The following is a 13,709-nucleotide window of genomic DNA, read 5'->3' as shown; positions in this document are numbered from 1 at the left end:
TTGATTTGATCCAAAAATTAGACCAGAACAGACACAGAAAAAGAGGCAGAGCAATTTTTTTAATTTATTTTTTATTAAGAAAAACATGTATCGAAAAATTTTGCACAGTAAGATCTTTAGGAAAGAGGATAGGGTACATTTTGATTTCATGTTGACTTTAGTGACACTTATACAATATATTTTGATAATCTGCTGTGACAAGAATGACTAAGATCTTACCTGGGTATTGCCTTGAATAATCTTCATATCTCTGAAATGGAAAAGGAGCAAATTAGTGCTGTTGAAATCATGATCACTTCAATTGAACAACCACCATATGGAGCTAATTTTGCAACATGTCATGCATGAATTACAGCTTATTTTACACAAATAGCACTTACTCCAAATCTGTCCAAGGGCACAGCAGGTCCGGGGGGACCAGGGGGTCCTGGGGGACCGGGGGGACCCTTGAAAAGACACAAAATAACTTATGAGGGCAATTTATATTATAATAATGAGGGTTATTTATATAACGATCACTGATGGAACAAACTGCATGGTGTACTTACAGGGTAACCATATCCAGAGCCTGACGCTGGGTCTCCCTTCTCTCCTTTATATCCGTTCACACCTGGGCGGCCCTACAGTCGTAAAATTAAGATATTAAGTAAAATTCAATTACATACTCAGTTAAGTATGCTGTTGCCTATCATCGGATATTTTTTGTTGATGAAAGTTATTTTTTCAGAGACTTACGGGTCTGCCTGGCATACCAAATTCACCTTTCAAACCAGAAGGTCCAGCTGGACCCTGAATAAATGAGATAAGACTTAGTTGCTCTGAATGTTCTTTTTTACCAAGTAGAGGAATGATAGAATTGTTTCTGTCTGAACCTTGAATTAAAAAAGAAATGTAATAAATCCAAACGTACAGGAGGTCCGACTGGTCCAGAATCCCCTCTCTCACCCTACAGAGAGTGAAAAACAAATTAATTTTGAACTACTCTTTAGCATTTTCCTAAATAAAGTCAAAAATGAACACAAATATGGTTATTAAATAAAATAAAATACCTTTTGGCCTGCCAATCCACCAAGATAAGTTGGGTTTCCATCAGGTCCAAGAATAAGTCCAGGTTCTCCTTTTTCTCCCTGCAAACAAAGTAGGTTTGCAGCAGTGAGCCGTTGATGTTTTTAAACACTTCATATTAAGCTTTGTGTGTTGATTTCTGCTTACAAACCTTAATGCCATAGCCTGGTGAACCAGGTTCTCCTCTATCACCTTTCGGTCCCATTGGGCCCTGATTGGATAAAAAGACAGTGTGTAAGATAAATGCACTCAAGTCTATATTATTAATGCGCCAAATTGCAATGTTGCTTGGAAGCCGTGAACAGTCTACACTTACTGTTAAAATAGATTATATTTTTTTATATCATTTTAATAGAAAATTAACTGAACTAAATATTACAATAGTTACATCATACCAAATAAACATATTACCCATAGTGAATATCACTGCAACAGCCTCTCTTGTCTTGAGGCTTTATTAAATACTTCTAATATGTACTGTATGAATGTCTAAAGTGATCAAAAAAGGGGGATGAACAAGTTAAGTTATATAGTACTTACTGGGAATCCTGCTTGACCAGGAACACCAGCCCCACCCTGAAAACCACACAAACAATATATAGATATTGGAAAATTGCATGTTATGAGTCTGTTTTTGAATGCCCACAAAACAATTTCTGGTATCCTAATGTAGTAGAAAGGGACTATTAGAGGCAGGACTTTCATACCTGAGGCCCTGCTCCTTCAGTTTCATCATACTGTACAGAAAAATGACAAACAGCATAATAAAAACATGAATTATTTTAGGCAAACAAAAAAGGCAATAAAAATTTGAAGACTTACATTTTCAGAATAACGATAAATAATTTGTCCAGGTTGTCCAGGGGGGCCGGGTGGACCTGGAAGGCTAGTTCCATCTCGTCCAGGTTCACCCTAAGCAGATGATCACGTTTAACAATGATACAGTAAATAATGTGCAATTTAGATTTTTGCTAAATTTATCCTAGATATTACATTGATTTACTTCAGAGAGAAGTAAACTCACCCTCTCGCCTCTGTCTCCCCTGTCGCCCTTTGCTCCCTGCAGGCAAATGCAAAACACTGATATTAGCCGGAAGTACTGGACGCCAGACTGGTAATTTAGTACATTTACACAAGAGATTTATTCAAATGAAACGCACCTGTGGTCCAGGGAAGCCATCCAAACCAGGGCGGCCATCTTGTCCCTGAGGGCCTTCCCTGCCTTTCTCACCAGGATATCCTGGGGAGCCAGGCTTACCCTGAGGAACAATATATGAATAAATGACACAATCTCCAAGTGAAAATTATATATTTGGGATATAAATCTCATTTTAATTAATAAATAGTCTTACTTGTGGTCCTGGGATACCAGGAGGTCCCTGAAATTAAATAGGTTTGCAGTAAATGAACTTCTAAAAACCAACAAGGGTAGATAAGAACCAATAAAGGTACAACAGAGAAAAATTTACCTGAATTCCAACTGATCCTCTTACCCCAGGGACTGAACTGAAGTGAATACCAGAGCCCTCCATATCATCCTGAACACATATCCAGAGAACACAATATTTTATGTAAGAATAAAAGACAGCGAAGCACAAAGGATGATTGACTAATACTTACAAATCCAACCTGATATCTTGGGCCAGGAGGACCAGGTGGCCCTGGTTGTCCGACGGGTCCCATTGGTCCTGGAAGACCAGCAAGCCCACCCTGCCCAGGGAGGCCAGGGGAACCGGGAGAACCTGGGGCGCCCTTTAAAGACAAGGAGTAAGATGAATAAAACAACGCATGCAGTTAGCTTGCAAGATACCAAGATTCCAGGCAGGAGCAAAATGTGTTAGTTTGCAGAAAACACATTCACACAACGCATCTACAAAGCAATGCCACAAAAAGTCCACACTACCATCAGTAAATTATGATGCTACATTTCAAGCATTAGAACTGTAGTGTAGAAAGTTGAGATGTCTGTGAAGAAAATCGATTACCACACTCAAGACTTGCTACCCTGCCACCCTGCAGCTTTAGACGAGAAGGATGAGGTATAGTACGAAAGAAGATCATAGAGATAGCTGGGAAAGTAGGAGTTTTGCTACAGAGACAGAAACATAAAAGAATCCTGAGGGGGTTTGACTGCTTCAGAAAAAGATGTTTTCTGAAACAGCTTTCTACACAACACCTTTTCCTAACTTGGCGTGACACAATAATGCAACATTATTCTTACATTTTTCTTCAACAATGGGCATTTTTGATCATGAACATCTGCTCTACAATGTCATTTCCACTACATTTCAAAATATGCATTGTGTTTGAGAGCATTTTATGGTGGAAAACAGTTATGGATTTTTTGGAATCCTTTTTATGCATCCTTACAGTGTTTTTTTGATAATTTGGCAAAATTACAGCATTACGTTTAACTTTCAGCGCCAATATGCTCTTCACTGACAATTTTGTTAGCATGATAACCAAGTAAACAGATTTTTAATAAAATGTTATGGAAAGAATTGTTGGTACAAATAATTTTCATAAAATACAAAGAGAAATCAGTTTCACTTTGTTTGGATTATCCTATTTGTACTTTTTTTATATTTTGTTTTAATATTTAGTATTTCATTAAGTAGTAATTATAATTCAAAATGATCATATTTTATTATAGATATTTATATTTAAAAACTGAAAGGCTGCATTTGGGAAAAGGAATCTGTAAAAGAAAAAAAACATGTAGATACTTTTGGTATCTAGGTTAGGTTCTGAGTTTAAAAAAAAGTGAATAAAAATAAGCCTCTACCGAGATGAAAAGACAAGACATGTTTTAGTTCTATAGGTTTAGTTCTATAGGTTTCTGATGCTGAGAGTTAAAACTCAGTGGTACAAAATCTTACTCCACATAACTACATCAGACATGTTTAGTGAGTGTGTGAAGACAAACTTCTCCCTGGATCTTGCTGTGTCACTCCTGGGTAGAACATTATGTTTGACTCTTATTTAATTCTCAGGCATACATTACAGAGCTTCACAAATTGTTCAGCTGTACACAACAGATATGTAATATGAATATGAGCATAGAGTGCACAACGGTTTCTCACTACATTACGCAAACTGACCTTCTCTCCCACAGGTCCAGGTAGGCCCAGCTCACCGGCATCCCCCTGTGGAGCACAAAATCAGTCCAGCGTCTAAAGATAGCTACCATTACAGGGATCTCAACAGAGCTGAATTATGCAAGTCCAAATCCATTAAACGTCCCGCATAGCTCTCTATATATAGACAGGGTTCCCACAATTTTTGCCAATGGATTGTCATGACTTTTCCATCACCTTTCCAGTCATTCGTGATTATAGCATATTGATGTTTTAGAAATCCTTTTATAGATATTGCCTGGGTGGATTTACATTTGTATGTCAGACTGTGATGATCCAACCAATGTCCTCTACTCTATGTTGTTGGCTACTCATTGAGCCCAGCCATAAATATTTTGTCAGTCTGGACTAGGTAATTTTACAGATAGCCCTGACGTCAAGTGAATTCATGGATTTAAAATGTATACACAGTTTACAATTGCCTCCAGTAAGATCAATAAACAAACTGGTGTCATCACTTTGGCCTATGAGCATTTTTACTCTGAACAAACACTCACAAACAGCTACATTTAGATATGTAAAAACTTACAAAGTTGCTCTAAAATATTTAATTTCTAAGACTTTTCCAGGCCTATAAAACACAACGTCAAATTCCCTGTTATGTTTTAGGTTTTCCTGGAAAAGGAAAGGTTGGAGTTCTGAAGTTTCAATCCACAACTTCTTACCTTCTCTCCTCTTGAGCCAGGTGAGCCTGGTTTTCCATCAAAACCTGGTGGACCTGGAAGTCCCTATTAAAAACCATATAATTAAAAAAATATATTTTATATGCTTTTTATGACATTAAACAACAGGGAGGGGTGGGACTACACACTATGCAATGCATCAGAGAACACACAAAAGGCCACGTCCCTGACTCATAAACACTGTATTCCGACACCACATATTCAAACCTGTGTTATACATTTGACGTGCATCATGTCTTCTTAGACTTACCGGTTGACCTGGAGCTCCATTTTGCCCAGGAGGACCAGGAGGCCCAAAACCACCAGAGCCTGAAGATGCAAGGCCAGGGGGGCCGGGGGGACCAGGAGGACCAGGTAGGCCAGGCAAACCAGGCATTGCCTATCAACCAATATTAAGTTACAAAGTGAAAAAGTAAAGTGTTAATAAAATTCCCTACATTCTGCTTCCTGACATCCAAAGTCTGCACTGTTGTACTCTTGTGATGTACACAGCTGTTCAAATGTGCCAATGTGGTCATTAAGATTTTCTTTATGTTTTGAAAGAAATGAAGACTGTTTTTTTTTTTTGCAAGGATGAGTTAAGTTGCTCAAAAGTAACATGATTTCCACAAAAATATTAAGTATCAGAATGGTTTTCATATCCATAATAGGAAAAGGTTTCTTGAGCACCAAATCAGAATATCAGAATGATTTCTGAAGGATCATGTGACACTGAAGACTGGAGTAACGGTTCTGAAAATTCAGTTAAATTCAGATTATGATCACAGGAATAAATTATATTTTCAAATATATTAAAATAGAAAACGGTTATTTTACATTGTAATAATATTTCGTAATATTATTATCAAAAAAACTTTTGAACAGTAGTGTACACGACGTAAAATCAAGGAATATCAACAATGGGGTTCCAAAACGAAGACCTGAGATTCATGACATCTGAATTAATACTATACTGTAAGTTAAAATAATGTCCACAGGACGTACTCGAAAACTGTCCGAATCAAATCCAGAGCCCTCCATGTCCACAAATGTCTGAAAAACGAAAACAGAGGAATACAATTTTTTATAAATCAGTTTTTCAACAAGAAAGGGATCATAAAAACAGATGACTAATAATGAACTCACAGGCCTATCAGAGCGAGAGAGAGGTCCTGGTGGGCCAGGAGGCCCTGGAGGCCCACGGGGTCCTGGCTGACTTTCACCTCGGTCTCCCTAAAATTAAAAATTTAGAAAAAATGTCAAACAACTGAAGTGGAATATAAAGGCATTCGCAAATCAATTCTAAATGTGAACAAGACACTGATACTTTCAATTATCATTAACACAATTATTTTGACACCAAAAATACTTACTTTGTCTCCTTTGATTCCAGGAGTCCCTGGAAAACCGGGAGGTCCAACTTGACCCTGTTACAAAATTTTATTTTATCATTTGTACATGAAATGTAAGAATGCAAACACAAATACACAAAATCAACAACACTATCAGACTTGACTTCCCGCTTTGTATAGTGAAAACAAATTGTTCCCGCCAACAAGTAATAGTATACACTAGCAGGTATAATTTCAGCAGAATAATGTCATTTAGATATACTGAGAAATGTACTTGACCCAGGTCTGTTTTATAAGAGAGTTTATGAAATGCATTGCTTACAGCTTTTCCGTCTTCACCAGGGTCACCCTATAAAAGAGAGGATAGAATATTAGTTTTGTTCAGATATGACCAATGCCCGATGCATTATGCATAGTCTCAAGGACAAAAACACAATGTGCCTTTGTGTTTGCAATGATGCATATCTTAAACCTGTATTAACATCATGCTCTGCTTGTGATGGGGAACACCACAGGGATCTATTACTGTTCTAACACATCAACAGCAAATACAAGACCACCTCTGACATATGCAGCTTGAAAATGGTATAACGCTGTTCCTTTTAAATGTAAATGCATTCTTTAATAGAAAACAGAGGCAGTAATTGAACCATTCCTTTCTCTGCGAGCTACTCACCGGCTCCCCATCAGTTCCAGCAGGGCCAGCGGGTCCTGTAGGTCCAGGTGGTCCTCTTGGTCCTGCCACTTTTTGAACAACTGACCCATCTCCTCTCACCTCTACCTCTGCACTGGGCCCGGGGGGACCGGGAGGCCCTGGAGGCCCAGCGGGACCACGGTCACCCTTTGACCCGGGATAACCAAAACCAGGATTGCCCTGAAACCAAAAGGTAACAAAGATTTGAGCATGGGTGAGCCTTACTGTGAGAAAATCTGCATAAAAAAAATTGCATTAAAGAGAGATGCTTAAAGGTATAATTAAGCCCAGAAATGATAATTTTGTAGAAAGTAATTTCATGAAACACAAAATAAAATTTTCTTCTGTTTGCTCATTATCTAATTTTGTGATTTTGGCACAAACTATTCCTTTAATTCACATTGTCACAGTTATGTCTAGGTATAAGCATCGCAACAAACCTTCACTCCTTTCTCTCCTGCGACACCCTGTGAAAACACAGACAAAAATGATTGACCTGTCTGCCACTCGCACCACTCTAACAGATGGCTGAACATTCAAGCTCCCCATCAATGACTTCACACATTACTGAGAATTTTGAAGGACACAAAAAAGTAACAATTCAACAAAAGAAAGGTGCACTATATCACACACAATAGAACATACTGAACGATAGATAGATAGATAGATAGATAGATAGATAGATAAATAGATAGATAGATAGATAGATAGATAGATAGATGGATAGATGGATAGATGGATAGATGGATAGATGGATAGATGGATAGATGGATAGATGGATAGATGGATAGATGGATAGATAGATAGATGGATAGATGGATAGATGGATAGATGGATAGATGGATAGATGGATAGATAGATAGATAGATGGATGGATGGATGGATGGATGGATGGATGGATGGATGGATGGATTAAAGTAATAAGAAGGAATCTATCTATCTATCTATCATACGTTCAGTATGTTCTATTGTGTGTGATATAGTGGATGGATGGATGGATGGATGGAGTCAATTTAAAGTAATAAGAAGGAATCTATCTATCTATCTATCTATCTATCTATCTATCTATCTATCTATCTATCTATCTATCTATCTATCTATCTATCTATCTATCATACGTTCAGTATGTTCTATTGTGTGTGATATAGTAGATGTTCAGAAACACTCAGTGAGGTTCACACTACTCAACAGACCTGCTCTCCTTTTGCAGTGCCACCAGACACAGATCCTGAATCGCCCTTTGGCCCCGTAAGGCCCCTGTCACCTTTGGAACCCTTCTCTCCTTTGTCTCCTTTCTCTACTCTTGCACCAACAAAACCTGTAAATTTAAAAATGACTTTATTAATATAAAAATCATGCATTAAAGTTAGAGCTCACCCAACAATTTAAATTCTGTCATTAATTACTCACCCTCATGTCGTTCCAAACCCATAAGACTTTCATTCATCTTTCGCAACACTATGAAGATCTTTTTGATGAAATCTGAGAGTTTTCTCCGTTGACAGCTAAACAACTACCACATTGACGCTTCAAAAATGTTCATAAAGAGATCATAAAACGAATCCATATGAACTTAAGCGGTTTAGTCCAAATTTTCCGAAGAAGATTGAATTTAGGCTTTTATTCACATATAAATATTCATCAACTCACACATCAGTTATGGTAAACGGAAGCTCAAGCATGTTCGGTTGACATGCGGGAACCAATGAGGTTCATTCTTGTGTTACACAGCACGTTCGAGCTTCTGTTTATGTCCACTAATCAATGTTTAAATGTAGCAGTCAACCGAGAGACAGAAAGCTCTCAGATTTCATCAAAAAGATAATTTGTGTTCCGAAAATGAATGAAAGTCTTACAGGTTTGGAACGACATGAGGTTGGGTAATTAATGGCAGAATTTTTATTTTTGGATGAACTATCCCTTAAATCTTACTCCAAAATAAAAGTAAGAAATCATATTTTCCATTAAGAAAATAAAGCCTATTCTAAGACCATTAAGATTAACATAAGTTTTCAAGTTAATTTTCATTACCAAAATGCTAAATAATGTTAAAAAATAATTACATATTTAAATGGTTAAGTACGTATACATCATGCTAGTATTTGGTGTGTGGCAGCATTTATTTCAAGCTGAAATATAAAAATAAGACTATTACAGTAACAGGAATACAATTGCAAGTAAATCATACATACAGACATTATGACAATAAAAAATTTAGGGGGAAATGTGCTTAATTATTATCAAAATAATGTCAGAATGTAGAAGATCTAAATGGTCCTAAAAAGGCTTGTCTTTTTTATATAGAATATATTTGTTGTGAAACATGACCTGGACATCTTTGTGTGATTTTCAACCTAAAATAATCTAGTTGTATAAAATAAAATAAAACAAAACAAAACATGACAATAGACAAGGAAGATGGGCCAAACTCCACATATTCAAAAATATGCCAACAAGCAGAAGCTTCTATAAGCAGCTGAATGAGCAATCTGTCAATACAAATGCCATATATCAATTATGCTAGCAATAAACAACAAACATATATGTGCAATAAACAGCATACATATGCAGCAACACTATCACTTGCCCCCGGTTTGCTGCAGTCCTTGTCGGGCATCCACAGCTTTTTGCCAGCATTTCATGCAAAGCATCATGTAGAAATTCTGCTGAGAATTTCTATCCAGAATGTCCCATGTCCATTTGAAAGATTTTTATATTTTTATTACCTGTTGGACCTGCAGGAGACTCCACAGAATACCGTATCCCATCATCTGCTGAGCCCTTTGTTCTTAGAGAGTAGTCAACAGAGTTTGAAGCTTTTCTAGAATCCTCATCCGACCCCGAGGTTTGCTTGCTAACATCATCTGAGTCAAGAGTTTGTCGAGAACCACCATACGTGCCAGATGATTGTCGAGAACCACCATACGTGCCAGATGATTGTCGAGAACCACTATATGAGCCAGATGATTGTCGAGAACCACTATATGAGCCAGGGCTTCGTTGGGAATCACCATATGAACCAGAAGTTCGTTCAGAATCACCATATGAGCCAGATGTTTGTCGAGAATCACCATAGGAGCCAGATGTTTGTCGAGAATCACCATAGGAGCCAGATGTTTGTCGAGAATCACCATAGGAGACAGGAGTTTTTCGGGAATCCCCATATGAACCAGGTATTTTTCGAGAACCGCCATAGGAGCCAGAAGTTTGTCGAGAATCACCATAGGAGCCAGATGTTTGTCGAGAATCACCATATGAGCCAGATGTTTGTCGAGAATCACCATAGGAGCCAGATGTTTGTCGAGAATCACCATAGGAGACAGGAGTTTTTCGGGAATCCCCATATGAACCAGGTGTTTTTCGAGAACCGCCATAGGAGCCAGAAGTTTGCCGAGAGGATACGACTGATCCTAATGTTCATTAAAACTTCCCAATTCAGCTCATTATGAGGAAAGATCACATAGCAAACCATTTCCAAAGTAATGTAGATGATTGTTGAAGCAAGTAAGAATGGATTATGGTCAATCAGACTACAAGGCCATTGGGCACCAGCCTCCCTTGTTGCTCAAACACACTGTAAAAAGTGCTTTATAAATGAAGGTGACTTGACTTAACCATGTCAAAGTTAGTAAAAACAACCCCCAGAAATCAGATTTTAAATCTTATTTTAAATATGTATTTAAAAAATACAATGATAATTACAATATTATTATTATTATTATGTGACTTTGTATTATTGAATTATGTGACTTTCTGTAATTGTGATATAAAACCTGTATCTCTCATAATTGTGACTTTATATCTCAAAATTACAACTTCAGTTTTTCATAAATTTAACTTTGTAAAAAAAAAAATCTAAAATGTAGATCATAAATGTGAGATTTTTTGACAATATTAATTTATACAAATATACATTTTTACAAATATAAGAATAACATAACCTATAAAGTCACAATTACAGTTTTCAACAATGACACATGTAGATTTGTACACATCAAAACTGCATTATTGCCCCATTGGCATGGGCCATAATCCATCCTTGGGTTTAAGCCATCTATTACTGTATATAATCAAAATAACACACCTCTTAAGAATACTTTTGCAATCAAATGTAAAAAGACATTTTCTCCTTGCTTTACACCAGTAGAGGGAGCCAAATACCACAGTGGCTCCTTCCATAAACGTACACAATTTCATGATTTATACTAAAATTAAACCTCAAATAATTTTTTTAATCTCCTTGCCTTCAATACCCTGCTAAAAACACTAGCTTAGACCTGGATTACCAGTTGGGGAAAGTGTACTTTGAGTAAGATGGGTGATTAACAAACTGAACTTGCTGATTGCAACACTTTGGCCTGGTTTCACAGACAGGGCTTAGATTAAGCCAGGATTAAGCCTTAGTGCAATTAGGACATTTAAGTAGACTTAAGACTTTTATAAACGTGATGCGAATCTTGAGACAAAACAATGGCACTGACATAAGATATTTTAGTTCAAGTTTCTTTCAGTTAAAACAGCTCAAACATGCATTTTAGTCTGGGACTAGACTTAAGCATTGTCTGTGAAACCGAGGATACCATTATTTTCAGTTGTGTTAACTAAGTATGCAGCCCAAATGTTTTCTTTCATGAATGAAATGACTGCATCAACAAAAGGAAAGTTGTAAATTAACCAACAAAAGCACAAAAATGCATTACTCCAAGTTTACAAGAAGAAAAAGAGCCACTTGAGAGTTCAAACGAGCAATAAATGCTACTGACAGCAGTGCTGTCAGACTAGCTGATGTTTTATAGACAGACCAGTTCAGACCTGACACTGAACAGAGAAAGCTCACCTGTCTGCTGCTTCTCAACAGTCTTTCTGCTGGTCACCGGTGGCTGCTGGATCGGCCGAGAGGAGGGAGCTGTCGGCTGAAAGTGATGCATATCATTAATATATCGATTAACATGAATAAACTGCAAATCAGACAGTCAATCAACATTGAAATGCAATGTACAGAAATAACAGCCTTTACATTGATAAAAAATTCAAATTCTTAAAGAGCACCTTTCCCAAGTATAAAAGTCTAAGCATCCTTAAAACACGACATGTTTGCAAAACTGTTGTAAATATTGGATATTATTGCTTGTTTTCAAATAATTGATCTTGTAAATACATTTATACATACAAGGCTACATTTATTTGATCAAAAATACAACAAAAACAGTAATATTGTGAAATATTTGTACAATTTAAAAATGTACTATCGTAATGTTTTATAATGTAATTCATTCCTGATGGAAAAGCTGAAGTTTCAGCATCATAACTCCAGTCTTCAGCCACATGATCAGAATTCAGATATTATGCTATTATACTGATTTATTGTGCAAAAAAAAAAATCACATTATTATAAATGTTGAAAACTCTTTTCAGGATTCTTTGACAAATAGAAATTCCAAAAGAAAAGGAATATTTCACATAAAAATGATCTGTTACATTATAACTGTCTTTACTGTCACTTTTGATCAATTTAATGCATCCTTTCTTCATAAAAGAAATAATATATCGAGCAGATTTATTTCTTAGGTGAATTTATCTTGTTTTAAGGATATTTAGATATTTCTACTTTTCTATGTTTAGGGAAAAACTAAACATTTCCTTAAAGTTAAGAGACATGGACTAAATACCATAAGAATGCAATTATGATTTCTTGGGTCTGAAACAATATTAATAAGTACATCACCACTTATTCCTTTCATACCTGTTCCGACAGTTTAATTTCATTTCACTGATTATGCACAAACACTTTGACAAATACAACCATGACCATCTTAAAACCAGTGTTGTAATGTAACGGAGTAAAAATACTTCGTTACTGTACTTAAGTAGAAATTTCACGTATCTCTTCTTTACTTCGCTATTTAAATTTGTCAACTTTCACTTTTACTCCACTACATTTCCTAGATAAAATGTATACTTTTACTCCAATATATTTCCACTAAGCATCTTCGTTACTCGGTACTACAAAATAAAATCAGAAGAAATGTGTGCGGCTGCAATAAGGGAGCTTTGGCGGATCACTGCTCCTAGATTGCATTACGCACGCTCCGCACGCTCTATTTCAGCGCAATGCTTGTTTGTTGCCAAAGGAGGAGGAAGCACAACTGAAACTGCCATGGAAGCACCTACTGGAGGACCGGGGGGAAACTCCTTTTCCTCGATTTACTGAAGCCTATGTGTAAAACGCATTTGAAGCTGCACAGCTAGCACATTGAGCGTCTGGCTCGCTCATCGGCTGCGCTGGGGCAACTACTCAACCAATGGCACGGGTGCCTCTGACGTGCGACCAATGAGCTAGCCCTTCGTCATTACACGTCAGAGCCCGCCAAGGGTGCGTGGCCTTAGCCTATAATAGTCCCCTGAATTCGCCATTATAGCAGGTTAAACGACTGAAGCGACAACTCGCCAGGTTACTATAGTGTCGCCGGCTATGCAATACTCGTTCCCTCTCTCAGGGAACTGAGGTTACATAGTAACTGAGTAGTTCCCTTTCGAACGGCCACAATAAAGATCACAATCAAAGTTCTAACCGCTTGCTTTAAAAAAAATATATACTTTTGATACTTAAGTACAGTATACATCAGATACTTTAAGAGTTTTACTTAAGTAATATTCTAAAAGGTAACTTTCACTTCTACCAGTCATTTTCTAGGAAGATACTTCAAGTATTGCTTTCTAGTACTTTATACAACACTGCTTAAAACACTAGACGGCACTTGATATGGCAAATCAAAGAACCGTGACACTGACTGCACAG

The 13,709-nt window shown here is 37.0% G+C and overlaps 1 protein-coding gene across 20 annotated transcripts in view; it reads right to left on the bottom strand.

The window, feature by feature from the left end:
* Nucleotides 1-13,709, bottom strand: part of col18a1a (collagen type XVIII alpha 1 chain a) — a 90,703-nt gene that overhangs the window by 5,887 nt on the left and 71,107 nt on the right. For 6 of the 20 annotated variants that reach the window (XM_077215956.1, XM_077215957.1, XM_077215952.1 and 3 more), the window contains 26 exons: nucleotides 11,748-11,823; nucleotides 8,104-8,228; nucleotides 7,351-7,377; nucleotides 6,893-7,090; nucleotides 6,539-6,565; nucleotides 6,238-6,291; nucleotides 6,011-6,097; nucleotides 5,870-5,917; nucleotides 5,136-5,264; nucleotides 4,868-4,930; nucleotides 4,167-4,211; nucleotides 2,695-2,817; nucleotides 2,535-2,603; nucleotides 2,418-2,444; nucleotides 2,226-2,324; nucleotides 2,090-2,125; nucleotides 1,888-1,977; nucleotides 1,773-1,802; nucleotides 1,606-1,641; nucleotides 1,217-1,276; nucleotides 1,050-1,127; nucleotides 911-946; nucleotides 736-789; nucleotides 549-620; nucleotides 381-446; nucleotides 220-250 (listed from right to left, as the gene is read on the bottom strand). In XM_077215956.1, coding sequence (XP_077072071.1) covers nucleotides 220-250; nucleotides 381-446; nucleotides 549-620; nucleotides 736-789; nucleotides 911-946; nucleotides 1,050-1,127; nucleotides 1,217-1,276; nucleotides 1,606-1,641; nucleotides 1,773-1,802; nucleotides 1,888-1,977; nucleotides 2,090-2,125; nucleotides 2,226-2,324; nucleotides 2,418-2,444; nucleotides 2,535-2,603; nucleotides 2,695-2,817; nucleotides 4,167-4,211; nucleotides 4,868-4,930; nucleotides 5,136-5,264; nucleotides 5,870-5,917; nucleotides 6,011-6,097; nucleotides 6,238-6,291; nucleotides 6,539-6,565; nucleotides 6,893-7,090; nucleotides 7,351-7,377; nucleotides 8,104-8,228; nucleotides 11,748-11,823 — 1,786 coding nt within the window. Of the gene's footprint in view, nucleotides 1-219; nucleotides 251-380; nucleotides 447-548; nucleotides 621-735; nucleotides 790-910; nucleotides 947-1,049; nucleotides 1,128-1,216; nucleotides 1,277-1,605; nucleotides 1,642-1,772; nucleotides 1,803-1,887; nucleotides 1,978-2,089; nucleotides 2,126-2,225; nucleotides 2,325-2,417; nucleotides 2,445-2,534; nucleotides 2,604-2,685; nucleotides 2,818-4,166; nucleotides 4,212-4,867; nucleotides 4,931-5,135; nucleotides 5,265-5,869; nucleotides 5,918-6,010; nucleotides 6,098-6,237; nucleotides 6,292-6,538; nucleotides 6,566-6,892; nucleotides 7,091-7,350; nucleotides 7,378-8,103; nucleotides 8,229-9,636; nucleotides 10,321-11,747; nucleotides 11,824-13,709 lie in introns of all 20 variants that reach the window. The other 14 variants (XM_077215954.1, XM_077215955.1, XM_077215950.1 and 11 more) reach the window with 3 other exon arrangements.

This window comes from Siphateles boraxobius, unplaced genomic scaffold (genome assembly GCF_051911475.1).
Source record: "Siphateles boraxobius isolate OS27281-9 unplaced genomic scaffold, OSU_SipBor_1 7, whole genome shotgun sequence".
Classification (NCBI taxonomy): domain Eukaryota; kingdom Metazoa; phylum Chordata; class Actinopteri; order Cypriniformes; family Leuciscidae; genus Siphateles; species Siphateles boraxobius.
Note: the sequence above shows the minus strand (reverse complement) of the source record. Positions and strands in the feature narration are given on the sequence as shown.